Raw genomic sequence first — 16,518 nt, forward strand, 5'->3', positions numbered from 1 at the left:
ATATGTAGTCATGCGTTTTTGGAAAATGTTCCTCAAAACATGTATTTTGTGAATGCTCTTCTGTGTCTCACAGTTTATATTACTAATTTTTAGGGACTCCCTTGTTGATAATGGTTTGGTCTTAATATTTTTAAGCATTTCCCCTATTGTTGGGTTAATTGCATGTTTCCAGTGTGGGTGATGGTGCTGTTGCGTATCCCTGTCTACCTCCTGCTGCAATATTTTCTTTGGATAAATGCCCAGCTGTGGGATAAGGTCAAGGGCTAGGACTATTTTTTGGTTTTGAGTGTTTTTTAAATTGTGATAGAATATACATAATGTGAAATTTAGCATTTTTAAGAAACTATAGTAAAATACATGATGTGAAATTCAACTTTTTTAAAGTTAAAAAAAATTTTTTTAACGTTTATTTATTTTTTGAGAGAGAGAGAGAGAGAGAGTGTGTGAGCACGTGTGAGTGGGGGAGGGGCAGAGAGAGAGAGAGACACAGAATCTGAAGCAGGCTCCAGGCTCTAAGCTGTCAGCACAGAGCCTGACGCGGGGCTTGAACTCATGAGCTGTGAGAGCATGACCTGAGCTGAAGTCGGACGCTGAACCAATGGAGCCGCCCAGGCACCCGTTAACATTTATTAAAGTGTATATAGTCCAGTGGCATGGAGGACATTCAGTGTTGTGCAGCCATCACCATTGTCCGTCTCCAGAACATTCTCATCTTCTTGAGTGAACTCTGCCCCCGCTGGACACTAATGCCCCCCCTCCTGCCCCAGCCCTTGGTAACCCCCCTTCTTTCTGCCTCTGTAGGTTTGACCGCTCTCAGGACCTCAAGGAAGCAGAATCACGGTGTTCGTGGGACTGTTTTTAGACTAGGAATGATTAGCGATGTCATTCTTCTTCCTCGTTGACAGGTGATCTAGAAAGCGCTCCGGTGTTGACAACCTCTGGGGATGGCGGCTGCTTCTATGAGTTTGAGTGGCACACAGCTGCTGCCTGTGTACTGTCCAAGACAGAGGGCGAGAACTGCACGGTCTTTGATTCCCAGGCAGGTGCGTGTGCCCACGTAATACCTTTGGTGGTTTGGTGTCACCTGGAACCGCTTAGGTTTTGTTTGTTTGTTTTTTAACTTAAATATTTTCTTTTCTTTTTTTTAAAGTTTATTTTTGAGAGAGAGAGAGAGAGAGAGAGAGAGACAGAGTATGAGTGGAGGAGGGGCAGAGAGAGAGGAAGACGCAGAATCTGAAGCAGGCTCCGGGCTCTGAGCTGTCAGCACAGAGCCCGACGCGGGGCTCGAACTCACCGTGAGATCATGACCTGAGCCAAAGTCAGACGCTCAACCGCCTGAGCCACCCAGGCGCCCCTTCCTTAAATATTTCCTAGGAAAGTTTTAGAGATAACCTGCTTCAGGATTACATTAATGCTTAAAATTTTGAAAATTGGACATTTGAGGTTGAGATCGTGAAAAACCTACCTCTTAAATCATGGTGCAGGTAGGTTTGCCGAATGCAAAACTTGAAGATCCCAAGAAAAGAACCGTGTTTGTGAAGGCTTTTTGCAGAAGTTTAGTGACCCAGAAACCTACCTTAGACTTTTCAAGAAGGTCACACTGTGTTGTGGTCATACAGCTTTGAACACACTGGTGGTTTATTCAGCCAGCATTTGAGGCCAGCCAGGGGCTTCAAATTGGGTTTTTAGGTTAATGCAGTAAAAGGGGCTTGGTGGTGGTGAATCCATGTGCAGGGGAAATGTCCGTAGGTGCAGCTCTGGTGGCCTGCCATTTTGCATCTCCCTGCCCTCATCAGATGGTTCCTGGGGAGACTTTCTTTGAAGCTGCGGGCTTGGGGCCCAACTTGGGGCCCCTGTGGTCCAACTGACCTTCTTTTTTTTTAAATTTTTTTTTTTTAGTGTTTATTTATTTTTGAGACAGAGGGAGAGTGCGAGCAGGGGAGGGGCAGAGAGAGAGGGAGATACAGAATCTGAAACAGGCTCCAGGCTCTGAGCTGTCAGCACAGAGGGGCTCAAACCCATGAACCGTGAGATCATGACCTGAGCCGAAGTCGGACGCTTAACCAACTGAGCCACCCAGGAGCTCCCCAGCTGACCTTCTTGACTGTGGTCCAACTGACCTTACATATTGGCATTGTTTTTACTCTTCCTTAGGGTTTTCTTTTGATTTATCACCTCTCACGAAGAAAAATGGTGCCTATAAAGTTGAGACCGAGAAGTACGACTTCTACATAAATGTTTGTGGTGCGGTGTCTGTGAGTTTCTGCCAGCCGGACTCTGGAGCCTGTCAAGTTTCAAAAAGGCAAGTGTAACTATTTTTAGTTACGGGTTTTCCTTAGGTATCTTGCGCTAACAAATATTCAGGGACAGGTGTGTTCTCTACTGACATCATTGCTTTGCAAGGAACAGTAAACACTGAGAAGCCCTGGCCTAAAAACCTAAACACCAGACGATGCTAGGAGGTTGAGATCCTGGATAAGGAGGAGCAGGCCACACCCTTGGAATTTACATAATTCCTTCTGAGTCGCCTGCATTTCTGGGTTGTGAGATAGTTAGCACACGGTTCTCCCTTGGGCGTGGTATCGGTTCAGGTGAGGCGTCGTACGTTAAACCAAGCGTGCTGAGCATGGCCCTGGGTCCTGGTGTGGGGGTGGGGCTGCCCTCTGCCCCACCGCCGACCCTGGTGATCTGCAGCCCTGGAACATGGACATTGCCCCCACCACGCTGCTCGGTGGCCGTTTCGCCCGTGTTCCAGCACTGCAGTGCTTCTGGCCTTGGTATCCTTTCTGAGAGACCTTTGTTTGCTTGTTTTAGTGATAACAAGGCTTGGAACTTGGGACTGAGTAATGCTAAACTTTCCTATTACAACGGGATGATCCAGTTGAACTACAGAGACGGCACACCCTATAACAACGAAAAGCATACACCGAGAGCCACGTTGATCACCTTCCTTTGTGACCGGGACGCGGGAGTCGGTCTCCCTGAGTATCAGGTAGGAACTGTGCGGTGTGTGGGCGAGCCGAGAGGGAGAGAGTGGCAGTCCCGTCGAGGTGGGGGAAAGGAAGACGGTGGGTGGGACAGGGCTGCTGACTTTCCTGGAGTGGGATGAGGCTCTAACCACAGGTGAGGTGTGAGCTCTGGGCTTTCCTGGGGATAAACCATCACGTCGTCTGGCTCCCTGATGCCTACACAGGAGCCTATCGTGGGCCCTTTATTTAGATGCAGAGCTATTATTAGTCTGGTGTCCTGGCCGAATCATCATCTCCTGTGATTTTAATTGATCCTTTTAGATTTGCCAGGGTACGTAGGCAGTATTCATTTTCTGAGCTGTTTATTCGTTCAGTGGGCTGTGTACCTCAGTGGTAACCCACCACCCGGTTGGCTTTGGGGACAAAACTCGTATCAAAAATCAGCCCTCAGTGCCACTTAGCAGAGGGTAGATTTCCATCTTAATTTATTCCTGGGAGATCTTCACGTCAGTAAGACAGACGTAGATGGACAAAGTAGACCGTCTTTCCTATAGTTCTTACCGACGGAAAATGCCAGTCATTTTGTAAATGCTGGCTTTAATAACATTCCCTTTTTTCTTTGCCATCCCATGTCTCTCCCTGTCATGTGACCAGGAGGAAGACAACTCTACCTACAACTTCCGGTGGTACACCAGTTACGCCTGCCCGGAGGAGCCCCTGGAGTGTGTGGTGACCGACCCCTCTACGCTGGAGCAGTATGATCTCTCCAGGTGAGGCCAGGGTCAGCCTGGCCTTGGCCTTAGCCCTGGCCCGGGTCCAGCGTAGTGCTAAGCTGGCTTAGGCTTTGCTGGTGAGCACGTAGCTGAGTTGGTAACGGGGAGTCAAGTAGGTTGTGGGGGTGCAGGACCAAGATGGAGAGTTTTAAACAGAAAGAATTCTAACAGTGGTGTGGTAGGCTTTGTGACATCCACTGCTCCTTGCCACAGCAAAGCCTCAGTCTTCAGCTGCATGGTTTGAAACAGGGATTGTCAGTACAGAGGTGCGGGGGAAGGGGGCAGTGCACGGTCTGCTGAATACTGACTTCAGTGAAAGTCGAGATACTCGTGGGTGTTATGAGTCACGGTGAGCTAAATTCCATAGTTTGAATGGCAGGGCATGTTTCATTCTGTGTGTCCTCAACCACTTAGAAATGAATTGTCAGGCTGAAATCCGTTAGCATTAAAAGCGTGCATTTTGCTTTGAAATTTTAGCCTGGCAAAATCCGAAGGTGGTCGTGGAGGAAACTGGTACGCCATGGACAATGCAGGCGAGCGCAGCACGTGGCGGAAATACTACATCAATGTGTGTCGACCCCTGAACCCGGTGCCGGGCTGTGATCGATATGCGTCGGCTTGCCAGATGAAATACAAGAACGATCAGGTGAGCCTGCCCTCCCCAGTAGTCTCGTTTTCCCCGCCGCCCCCAGCACATGACTCAGTGGGCGGAGGTGGTTATTTTGGGACTTCCAGATCAAAGTAGGCCTGGCTGCTGAAGTGAAGCCCTGTGAGCAGGAGTGGGGCCCCAGCGTAAACTCATCCGCCCCCCCACCGATGTGGTCGTGCTTGAGTCATTGTTCAGATTTAGAACTGCACGAAATGCCCAGTGCTGGTGACCTCTGATCTCCATACAGGGCAGAGGACGCTCCTAATGGTATGTCCAGCCTGAGTTCAAAAGTGTCTTTGAGGCCAGTAGATGTCTGTAAAGAATAGTTTTGCTTCCAAAAGCTCACGAGGGGGAAGCCGGCTTGGGAGAGCTGCCGTGGCCGAATAGATCCACACGTGAGCTCTCACTTGGGGCGCCAGGCTGTGCTGCATCATCGATTGAATGCAGTTACTGCCAGAGTTTCAGTACGTTTCCCTGTGCTCCTCGGACATGGCGAATCTTGGAATAAAGATGTACGTGTGCTTCCTTAAAAATAGCACATCGGGAATGGGCTTTTCCTGGCACATGTTACATGGCCGCTTGGAGGGGTTTTCCAGGAAGCTGGTGAGCGCACTCTGGTGGTCGAGAGTGAAGTTCCCTGCTGTGTTCACACGTGTGCATATGTGTGTGCGCGCTTTGTTGGAGCAGTGACTTCAGGGGATAGTCGGTCCTCCTCGTTCGCGGGTTCTGTATTTGAGATTCACTCACTTGCCTGCACGGATTTGTGGCCCACGCTCAAATCTGGCCGTGCGTCTGGTCATCCATGGACATGTCCACCGTCTCCTGTTGGCTCTCCTGCTGAGACAACAGTGGAGCGGAGACACGAGGGGCGGGGGCTGGTGGGAAGGGCAGCGCCAGAGCTCCTGGTTCTGGGCCAGGTGGACAAGGGTTGAGTCCTGCCTTGGATGCCTGTTAGCCGGGCAGCCTCAGACAAGTCACTTAGCACGTCTGAACCTCCTTTCCCTTTTTGTAAAATGAGGAAAATAGAACCTGCCAGCATGAGTTGTTTTCAGGATTTGAGATCGTCATCTCTGTGGGATATGTGTACGTAAAGGTACGTGATCCCTTTGGAATGATGGTTCAGCGTCTGTGGTGACTTTACAGACATGAGAATCACATGTACCAGCAGTGAAGTCCTGTGTTCTCTTTGGAGGGGAAAGCCCAATAGACACGTTTGTTTGCAGGGTTCCTTTTCTGAGACTGTCTCCATCAGCAACTTGGGGGTCGCAAAGACGGGTCCCATGGTGGAGGACAGCGGCAGCCTCCTTTTAGAGTACGTGAACGGCTCAGCGTGCACCACCAGCGACGGGAGGCTCACCACCTACACCACCAGGATCCATCTCGTCTGTTCCAGGGGCAGCCTGGTAAGGCGCTGTGTGTTGCCCACGACCTTGGTTCCTTTGGGTCTTTTGTGACTGAGGACCAGCAGACGTGTCTCTTGTGGAGATGAGCGAGTCTCGAGTTTTCTCTCTGGCTTGTGTGGACTCCATTCTGTCCCTTACTTCTTGCCAGCTGGTGATCTGAGAATCCTGGCGGCAGAAAGGGTCTTTGAGACAATTTCACCCAAACCCCAGCATTCATAGATGAGGAAGCTGGGGCACGATGCCACTCTGATTCACAGATAAATGATGAAGATTATATGTGTGAAACGTGGGCAATCAAGGATAAAAAATTAAGGCTAGGAAGTAGAGAAAGTGATAGAGATTGCTTTCGGCCCTGAGTTCCTTAGCCAGGGTAGAATAGAAGAGAAACCCCAAATAAAGATGCTTATGTACCGTCCCAATTGCTTTTCTAAAAAAAAAAGTTGGTAAAAAATGTATAACATAATTGGGGCGCCTGGGTGGCTCAGTCGGTGGACGTCCGACTTCGGCTCAGGTTCAAGAGTTCAAGCCCTGCATCATCAGGCTCCATGCTCACAGCTTGGAGCCTGCAGCCTGCTTTGGATTCTGTGTCTCCCTCTCTCTCTGTCTCTCCCCCACTCATGCTCTCTCTCTGTCTCAAAAATAAAGAAACATTAAAAAAAATTTAAAGCGTATAACATAAAAGGTACCATTTAAACCACCTTTAGGTATACAGTTCGGTGGCATTAGATACATGCACGACGTTATGCACCATCCCTGGCACTCATTTCCAGAACGTGGCTATCCCAAATCCAATTGCTTTTTTACCTGGAGTTTTTACATTTATATCTGGGTCACGTGTTTTTTGAGTAATTATTCAAAGTCTTAGGTGAATGCACAGTGGAGGTAATAGAATTCACGTTTGTTATCAAATAACTTAAAGGGTCAGGTATACATTTTAAGGGTCTGTTCCAGCTTCCTGTAGTTTCTATGGAACGAACGGCAAAATGTGTTCAGTCCTCAGCAGTCTGTTGGACTTTGTCACATACATTCCAGTTGCCTCGCAGACCCCAAGTTCTCAGTGTCATTTGCCAACACGTGATTTTTTTCCGAGAGACGATTTCTTCAGAGGTCAAGGAGGGGGTCTCTGATAAGGGGATGAAATCCCTAGCTGGACGAGCATGGGCCCACGTCGTGCAAGGTGTTCCATGACTGAACTGTAAGCGTGCTCCTTGAGTAGCCTGGGGATGGGTTGGCTGTTTCCTTCCTCAGTCTCAGGAAGAACTCCTGGCTGCCCAGCCCAGCCCTCGCCACCTCCTGGGCATGTCTGTGTCCCCTCCTTGGAGCCTTGCCCACCTCCCCTTCTCACTGCGGTTTCTTGTTCCCACGGAGATACTGGACTGTTCCAGAAGGTTCTCTGGGATCCTTAGTTTTTCAGCTTCCCTGTGACACCTCATGCGGGCAGCGTTCTGCAGTCCTCAGAACAGCTTCGCGTCGTCACTGTATCTCTGAGTACTTGTGTGGGGCTTGGTACACACGGTGGGCCCCAGACACCATGAACGGAGGTCGTGTCGCAGAGTTCTGCAAGCCACAGAACTTTCAGGACTTTCACCGTTAAAGCAGCACCTTTTCACAACCACAGTGTAGGGCAGAAGGCACAGTTTTTTTTTTTTTTTTTTTTTTAAGGATTTTTAAAACTTCATTTATTTTGAGAGAGGGGGTAGGGCAGGGAGAGAATCCCAAGCAAGCTCCACACTGTCAGCACAGAGCCTGAGGCGGGGCTTGAACCCACCAACTGTGAGATCGAGAGTCAGACGCTTAACGCCTGAGCCACCCAGGCGCCCCAGGACAGATGTGTTTTTATCTTACTGTTAGAGATGCTGAGGCTGAGGGGGGCGGGGAGGGGGGGCATTTCCAGGCCAGAGGGTGCTTGGTGGGTAAGGTGTGGGCTCGCCATCAGGTGCCCAATGTGTCCTCCTGTGAGCCTGGGCAGGTGTCCTGACTCTCTGTGCCTCTGTTTGCTCACCTGTGTATGGATGGTAGGTGATTACAGAACCTGGTTCCCAGGTCATTATGAGGCTCGGTTGAGAAATGCTAATAAAACAGCACAGTGGTAAATGCTCTCTCAGCACAAGCTGCTGTGCCCTGTAACGAGGCAGAGCTCCCACAGGAGGTGGTGCGGCGCGTGTTTGGGCAACATTTCACTGAAACACACCCAGGACAGCGCACACATTGTAAGTTACCGGCAGACGGTGAACCCTCACGCGTTGAGCAGGACTTAGCAGCCAGACCCCACACGGTGGCAGTGCTCACAGCGCCCGCGAGGCTCCCTGTGACCCTTCCAGGCTCCTCTGTACCCTCGGTCCCCAGTTCTGAGCTTCTGTCAGTAAAATCTCCCACGCCGGGGTCTTTTGTGTCTTTCTTACGTTCCATACTCTTGCTTGGTGTGGAGTGTTTTTCAACAGCGTGGACTTAAACCCAGATCTGGACCCCAATTCTGCCATTCACTGCCACGTGACCTCGGGTAAACTTCTTGACATCTGAGCACGAGAGGTAGTATGTCCTTAGTGGGAATAATAGGACATGAAATTGTAATTAGGGAGTGCGCACTGAGCACCTAGTCTGTCGCTGACGCATAATTAAACTAAGTTCAGTAGACTTTAGCGCTTTGTATGTGGTAGGCTAGTAGTCCCTTGGTGAGATCGAGTTCCATCTCCTTATACTGACTGTTACTCTGCATTTAACCTTTCAGAATACCCACCCCATATTTTCTCTCAGTTGGGAGTGTGTGGTTAGTTTCCTGTGGAACACAGAGGCCGCCTGTCCCATCCAAATCATGACAGACACAAAACAGGTATGCGTGCTGTCCCGGGTTGTCTCGCTGCCCTGCTCCTGCATATGCCCACCCCGGTGCCCCCGCTCTGCGCCCACCCCTTCCCTCGTGCTTCCAAACCTGTTCCTGGCTTCTCCATTTCCCGCGCCTTGGCATCAGGCATCTGGGCGTCCCCCCGCATTGCTCTCCCGGAGACCCCGGCTCGCAGATGCTGGGCTGAGAACCAGACCCTGGGCTTTACTCCCCTATTACTATAGATTCCTTCCTTTTTCTCCATTGCCCTGTCCCTTCTGTGTTGTGGTGGCACCCTAGCGGGCTCTGGGGGTTCTCCATCACCATAGAGATGTGGGGGGTTGTCACTGCAGCACCTAAAACGTTCCAGTGCCCTGTCATCTGCGGGATCTGGCCTGTTTCAGTGTGATGCTCACAGTTTTCAAGCTCCGATCCTGGCCCTGTTACTGCCGTTGCTCCTACGTGCCTGTTGCCGTCCTGGCTTATCCTGCTCTTTGGCCTTGGCCTGTGTTCTTGCCCTTGGGTGGCCCCCCCCCCCCCCCCCCCCCGAGCCGTGAGCTGGTGACCTGTTGTTTTCACGGCGCTGGCTGTGTTCCTTGTGCTCAGTCTTCCTCCTTTCCCTCTCCTTCTAAAAGTTCTGCTTTCACAGTAGAGCCCAGGCCCACCTAAACGAAGGTTCCCACAGGGTCCTGGGCCTGTGGTGCCGGGGAAGGGTAGGGATGGCGGGATGCCGCCCTGCGTCCTCAGTCATGCTCTCTGGGGTTGGGACCCCTGATGCTTCCCCTGAACTGCCGGACTGTGCAGAAGAAAGATGTGGGGGGAGGGTAAGGTTTATGATGTCTCCTAGAGGAGAAGGGATGGTGAGGTACCTCATCATGCCTCCCGTTATCATGGTTTTTAAGTGAATGCCTGAAATAGAAAAAGGAACACTTAAACCAACTTTCTAAAGTTTTTCTTTTTCTTTTTTTAAATTATTTATGGGTTACGTATGGTTTCTAACTAACTTTTCCCTTGAGGGTCAGCGGTGGTCTCCTTATTTAGGTAAATATCGTAGCCTTGAGAGCTTTCAGGTAAGTTTAATATTTGTCAGCCTGGTATCACACCTGGGCAGACCGCAGGGGCCGTATCTGAAGGGGTTGGTGCGGACGGATGTATGGGGCCGCTTTTCTGACAGGGGTTTCAGGTCAATGGAGAAGCACATGTTTTGTGAGGTCCATACACGCAGGTTTGCGAGGGCGCTCCATATTGGCCGTGTTCTTGTGGGATTGGTTTGAATGTATCTCTTCCCCTGTTGTTTCTGCAGGCCTGTTCTATAAGGGACCCGAACAGTGGGTTTGTGTTTGATCTTAACCCATTGAACAATACCCAAGGATACGTGCTCTTAGGCATTGGAAAGACTTTTGTGGTAAGAGTTACATGATGAATTTCTAGTTTGCTTTGAAACAAGGAGAACGAGCGTGTAAGTCATCTGCCGCTGGTGCATGCTGGTGGCAGGTGTCTTTAGGAATGGTCCAGGGCAGTGTGATGGCAGCTGTACCCAGGAAGAGGTGAAAGAATCCAGATTTGAGGGGAGAGGGAGGTAAAACTTCTACTCACTGCTGTAGTACAGACATGAGGGTGACATTTTTCAGAAAAGAAATTCTTAATCTGTTGCTGTGTGTCTAGAGCAGTGGTCCTGGGCCAGCAGCATTGGCGTCACCCCGGAATTTGTTAGAAATATAAATTCTTGTGGGGTGGGTTCATCAGTTTCTTTTGACCAGCTGCCAGGTGATTCTGATGCCCACTGGAGTCAGAACCACCAGTCAGGAGGAAATGGTACTTACGTTACCCTGTAAAAGGGAAACAACCTGGGGTGGCTGTGTTCTGGATTCTTCTGAGAGCACTTCCTTCAGTGATAGCCCTGATATTCTGTCCGGAGCAGCAAGGTGGAAAACCCCCACGTAATGCTGTTCTGTTATGAACTAAGTATTGCTAGAAAGAAAGAACACACGCGTACGTGTATATATATACACGCATATATGTATACGTATGTGTGTATATACGTGTGTATATATGTTAGCTTGTGTATATGCATATATGTACATAGATATATTTGTTTAAATTTTTGCAGCACAGCCACATGGGAAGGAGAGAATACCCTTTGAGAACAGGAAGTTGGGATAAGAATGTCTTACGTGAATTTGACACAGAGGGGAATTTGTCGGTGTAGAAGAGCATACAGCTTGTCCCACAGGCTGGGGGGGATACCCGAACAGGGTTTGTCCCTCAGCAGCACTTTGGCTGGTCATCTACCCACCCCCAGTCCCCAAACTGCTGCTATAGGGTTCGGTTAATAATAGGTTTATAATAGGTGCGAGTGTATATGGCCACCTGTAAGTGTGAGAAGCAGACAAGAACGTTGTCGACCCACATAGAGGACACGCTGGAAGATAGTAACCCTTATAAAGAACACACTAGAAGCAGCCCAGAGAGCCTCTGCCTTGTGTGCGCTAGCAGGGGCATTGGGTGGTGCCAGCTGTGTCTGGGCTCCTGGGTGCCACCAGGAGAACCATCTGCTTAGGCCAGCGCCACCCACCAGCCGCCTAGCCAGCTTTGTCCCCTTGCCACCCGGTCCTCCCGGGCTCGGTAGCCCCCGGATATGCCCAGCGGCCTCCCCACGCTGCTGAAGCTGCCGACATCTCCGAGGGTGCCTGAACCCCGATCAGAGGGGCCTACAGATGCAGGCCCGCAGGACAGCCGGTGCCCACAGCCTGGCAGAGCAAGCCCAAGCTTCTCTCAGCTCTGTGGTTCACTTGCAGGCAAGTCCACGGAAAGGAAAGGGAACCTACATCCAAGTTTCGTTAACCACGGCCTCCCACACACGGCCCGCACGGCTGCTGAGCACCTGCGTTGGCTGTAGTCCCGATGGGCCGTTTCCCGAGTAGGAAGCTTTGGTCTTTTAAGAAAAGCTGACCTTGATTTTGTGCACGTTGTCCGTGAACACTTAACAGATGTAGAGAAGTCTTTCCTTTCTGCGTCTTCGTACCACAGAACATATTTAGCTTCATTTGCATGATAGAATGATACCGGTGTCTTTAGGAAGTACAGGGGATGTTTGCTCCTGGTTCCTTGTAACTGACATTTCAACTCTACACAGTTTCTCTAATATTGAAAATGGTGTCATAGTCTGCTCTACGTACATGTTCCCTCTTGTAGATGGGGCATTGTTCTATGTAATGCATCTTCGGCATTTAGAGATACGGGGCTGTGTAAATAAATACGTGTTTATTATTCCCTAGAAGCAGTTTGTGTGTGTTGCCATTTGGATTTTGAATTTTGCATTGTGTACTAACTTCTGGATTTAAGTGCCCAAACGTGTAAATTGGTAACTTGAATACTAACTAGTTAGCCTCTCAGGGTTTGAGTTGCTAGGGCTCTTGTTTGTGCTGAGTTACATGGCCTGTGTTAACGCGTGTGGCTCTTGCTGTCTGGCCTGCAGTTCAACGTGTGTGGCACAATGCCAGCCTGTGGCACCTTCGATGGAAAACCAGCCTCTGGCTGTGAGGCGAAAACCGAGACAAAAGACCTGAAGAATCTGAAGCCAGAAAGGCAGGTTGGACTCGAGAAAACCCTCCAGCTGTCTACCGAGGGCTTTATAACTCTGACCTACAAGGGGCCTCTTTACCCTTCCACAGGTGAGCTCAGAACCAGGTTATTTTGCCACTAACGCGTGTCCTGGTGGCTCTGTGCGTGTCTGTGAACCTCCTGAGCGTGTAGGGTACGCGACCATGCAGCACTCCCCTGCCCTCCAGCCTCTGGGCCATGGCATCGCACACACGAGTCCTCTGTGCTCTGCCAGGCCCCTCGCGTGTGATCCTGTTAAGTGTCGGGACCACACTGTTGACGGTCCCTGTGCCTGTCCTTCCCCCAGGCTCCTAACGTTAGGCCCCTTGGCGGTTCTGGGATGTAAAGCCGTGTGACCTCAGGCTTGTCGTGTAGCCTCTTTGCTTCGGTCTCCTCCTGTCTCAGATGGGGATGATGACATTACCTGCCACCTCTGTGGATGGCTGCAAGAGATGACGTGCTGGTGGCTGTGGGGTCTTCACCCATTGCGGCCGCTGAGCCTGCACGCTTCCTCGGTCCCCCTCGCTGCAGGAGCCCTTTGGTGGTCGTCCTGTTTTTTCCCTCGCCCGCCCTCCACCCCCGAGCGCTCTGTGTTCAACAGAGTGATGGTTCAAGTGTTTAGATCGTGCCATTCCCAGCCACTTGTGCCCGGACTAGAGGCCAGTGCTGTCACAGAGGCTGCGGGACGGGATTCCCCCTTCTTGCTCAGTCCTGCCGACCTCCTGCTTCTGAAACCAGTGAGACTCCCTCTCACCCACCCTCCCCTCCTGAGCTTCTGTCTCTGCTCTTGCCCCTGCCCAAGGTGCTCCCCCCTTAAGATGGCCCTGGGGTCCCTTTCTTCACCTTCTTCGGGTATCAGCTCAGGTGTCCCTTTCCCAGGGAGGCCAGCCCCCTCCTTAAAACCCCCACCACCTGGGGGTCTCTCATGTCTGGGCCTGCTGCATTTCCCTTCCATCAACTTCCCGCCGTCTGGCGAGCCCTAGACTTCATTCCGCGTGCTTCGTGTTGGGGCCGCCGGGCTGGAGTGTAAGCTCCTAGGAGGGCAGGGATCGCTTCTGGTTCTTTCACTCCTGCGTGTGGAAGGAACTTAGCGAGTGGTGTTGAATAAGCCGGTGATGTTAGCCGGCGTTGGGGTTGAGGAAAGGATGTTGCATGTGCATATTTTCTAAAATATGAGACCGCAGGACTGTCAGGCTCACCCTGTAAACCCATTGTCGTGTGGGTCAGTGTGGCAGTGAACACGGCCACTCTGTAGTTGACATCAGCCCCCTTGAGACAGACCCAGTGCTGTGATGTCATCATTTTAGAGGGTGGCTGTGAGGTTTGTTCCCAGTGGGGGCATTGTCCTGTTGCTCTGTTTCTTAAAACCTGGCCCCCCTTGTTCCCCAGGGACTGCTGATGCTTTTATCATCCGCTTTGTTTGCAACGATGATGCCTACCCAGGAATCCCCAAGTTCCTGCATCAGGACATTGACTCTGGCCGGGGAATCCGAGATACTTTCTTTGAGTTTGAGACCGCACTGGCCTGTGTCCCTTCTCCAGTGGATTGCCAGGTCACGGGTAAGGCCGAGAGGACCAGGATCAAGGGTGTGTGTATGTGTGTGTAAGTGTAATCACGTGTGCGTGTGTGGTGTGTTTTATAGGCAGCATGTTTGTGTTCTGTGCTTCTTTGATACCCACACTTGCGGTGTTTCTCTGAAAGAGAATCTGGGTATATAATTAAGAGTTTTAAGCTACGTTTTGTAATCAGAAGCTGCTCAAGAACAGAAGAAAACGCAGGGGAAGAAAGTAAAATACATTCAGAGCTTCTTACTTGAGGACCTAAAAGGCATTAAAGCTCTGTGAGCTGAGCAGTGTCCCCAGGACGCCTCGTGCTCTGCGGGGTCCCTGCACCTCCACGTCAGTGGTACTTTGTTGTGAAGGGCAGTTCCGAGGGCCAGAGCCAGTGTATGTGTCTGTAGGAAAAGCCTTGTAGCTTCCTGGGCCCTTCTGATTCCTTAGTTAACGATGTCAGGTTCGTGCATCATTGGTCTTCAGTGTGCCGGTGTGCTAACGCTGGCAAGAGAGCAGGGGTAGCTCGTGTGTTTCCGTGTATTTCAGACCTCGCTGGAAACGAGTACGATCTGAGTGGCTTAAGCCAAGTCAGGAAGCCCTGGGCGGCTGTAGACACCTCCGCGGATGGGAGAAAGAGAACTTTCTATTTGAGCGTTTGCACTCCCCTCCCTTATATTCCTGAATGTCATGGTGAGTAGTGAGCATTTGACTCGAGTCGCATCTGCCTTCCTGCTGTCCCCCGCCCCAGACGGATGAACTCCCGGCTCTTTCAGGCAGCGCAGTGGGGTCTTGCCTGGTATCAGAAGACAACAGCCAGAACCTGGGCGTGGTACAGATCAGCCCTCAGGCCGCAGCCAACGGGTCTCTGAGTATCGTCTACGTCAATGGCGACAGGTGTGGGAACCAGCGCTTCTCGACCAGGATAATGTTCGAGTGTGCTCAGACTTCGGTGCGTGAGCTCGTCAGTGAGGACTGGGCCTGCTTGTCAGTGGCTCCATTTCCTGTTTCCCTTCACCCTCTGAACCTTCTCTCTGATTTCACCCTTGGCTGTGTTTTCATGGGTTGTAGGCCTTCAGTAGCATTTGACTAGAACGTACTGTTTTTCTCTGGGTCTTAACACGTTTAATAAGGCTCATGTATTTTTCTCACGGAGATTGAAGGTTGGATATTAATTGTGGCTATCTTTGGCTTAAAAAAAAGATAAAAACAGAAGTTGTTGGTTTCTGTTACAGGGATCACCAACATTTCAGCTTCTGGATGATTGTGAGTACGTGTTCGTCTGGAGAACGGTGGAAGCCTGTCCTGTCGTCAGAGTGGAAGGTAAGACCTGGGGCCTGGCTCACTGATGCTGCAAAGGGATGAAGGGGCAGACATTCCAACCAGCATCTGGGTACAAAACTCCGTAGTAATGGCAACACGCACGGTCGTGAGATGCTTGTTAGTAGATGGATAATTTCTTATCCTAGAGTTTTTTTTTTTTTTTTTAATTTTTTTTTTTTCAACGTTTATTTATTTTGGGGACAGAGAGAGACAGAGCATGAACGGGGGAGGGGCAGAGAGAGAGGGAGACACAATCAGAAACAGGCTCCGGGCTCTGAGCCATCAGCCCAGAGCCCGACGCGGGGCTCGAACTCACGGACCGCGAGATCGTGACCTGGCTGAAGTCGGACGCTTAACCGACTGCGCCACCCAGGCGCCCCTATCCTAGAGTTTTTTACTCCACTGCCTTGCCACCTTTACCAGGGACATCTTCCCTCACCTACTCGGAGTGATGGCTTATTGGCTTCTCACCTGTGAGAACCGTAACTTGAGGTTTTGTGTGGTTAAGTGGACCTTCACCCTGTGACCCAGGCTTTTCTAGAACGCTGTTTGACAGGCAGTTTGTGTAATGTTACAAGCATGATGGGATGATGTGGAAATGGCATTTAATGCTTATTTTAAGACCGTATTCACATGATTAAAAATTGTAAGACTTTTTGCCCGAGAGAGTGAGTGCGTGTGGAACTGCAATGGTCCTTCGCTTCCCGTGTGTTCTTGAAGGAGACAACTGTGAGGTGAAGGACCCGAGACATGGCAACTTGTACGACCTGAAGCCTCTGGCCGTCAATGACACGGTCGTGAGTGCTGGGGAGTACACCTATTATTTCCGGGTCTGTGGAAAGCTGTCCTCAGACGTCTGCTCCACGGATGACAAGTCCAAGGTGATCTCATCGTGTCAGGAAAAGCGGGGAGCCCTGGGATTTCACAAAGTGGCAGGTACCGTGGGTTTTTCTTATGCTTTTGTGCAAGAATGGAATCGCATATTAAGGTTCATGCTGAAGGTTTTTTCTTTCCAGAGTAGGAAGAAAGCTGCCTTTGGGTGAAATATTCACGTTTCTGATTTCACTTGATTTTCTTAAGCAGAATGCATCGTGACAGATGTCGCTAGAGCTTATTTTGTTCTTACTTAGCAATTCCAGCTGTCGATTCTTTATTGCAACCCAGGGGCACGCTGAAGTAGCCAGTACTTTCTAGAATCAAGTTAGCGGAGATGCACTTAGTATAGGGTGTGGCTATAACTTACAGGGTAGGCCGTTGGTCGTGATGCCGTCTCAGCAGCTGGCCAAGTAATACTAGTTTGAGAACTTTTAAATAGGAGTAGCTGGGGCGCCTGGGTGGCTCAGTCGGTTGAATGTCCGACTTCAGATCATGGTGTCACTTGTGAGTTCAAGCCCCACATAGGGCTCTGTTCTGTCAGCCTCTTCGT

At 50.5% G+C, this 16,518-nt stretch overlaps 1 protein-coding gene across 1 annotated transcript in view; it reads left to right on the top strand.

The window, feature by feature from the left end:
* Nucleotides 1-16,518, top strand: part of IGF2R (insulin like growth factor 2 receptor) — a 104,629-nt gene that overhangs the window by 56,751 nt on the left and 31,360 nt on the right. Inside the window, exons 14-27 of the mRNA XM_023254553.2 lie at nt 906-1,043; nt 2,155-2,302; nt 2,815-2,992; nt 3,624-3,739; nt 4,220-4,388; nt 5,615-5,794; nt 8,523-8,624; nt 9,919-10,020; nt 12,094-12,289; nt 13,608-13,778; nt 14,319-14,462; nt 14,546-14,721; nt 15,005-15,092; nt 15,813-16,028. Of these exons, the coding sequence (XP_023110321.2) occupies nt 906-1,043; nt 2,155-2,302; nt 2,815-2,992; nt 3,624-3,739; nt 4,220-4,388; nt 5,615-5,794; nt 8,523-8,624; nt 9,919-10,020; nt 12,094-12,289; nt 13,608-13,778; nt 14,319-14,462; nt 14,546-14,721; nt 15,005-15,092; nt 15,813-16,028 (2,124 nt within the window). The remainder of the gene's footprint in view (nt 1-905; nt 1,044-2,154; nt 2,303-2,814; nt 2,993-3,623; nt 3,740-4,219; nt 4,389-5,614; nt 5,795-8,522; nt 8,625-9,918; nt 10,021-12,093; nt 12,290-13,607; nt 13,779-14,318; nt 14,463-14,545; nt 14,722-15,004; nt 15,093-15,812; nt 16,029-16,518) is intronic.

This window comes from Felis catus, chromosome B2, assembly GCF_018350175.1.
Source record: "Felis catus isolate Fca126 chromosome B2, F.catus_Fca126_mat1.0, whole genome shotgun sequence".
NCBI lineage: Eukaryota > Metazoa > Chordata > Mammalia > Carnivora > Felidae > Felis > Felis catus.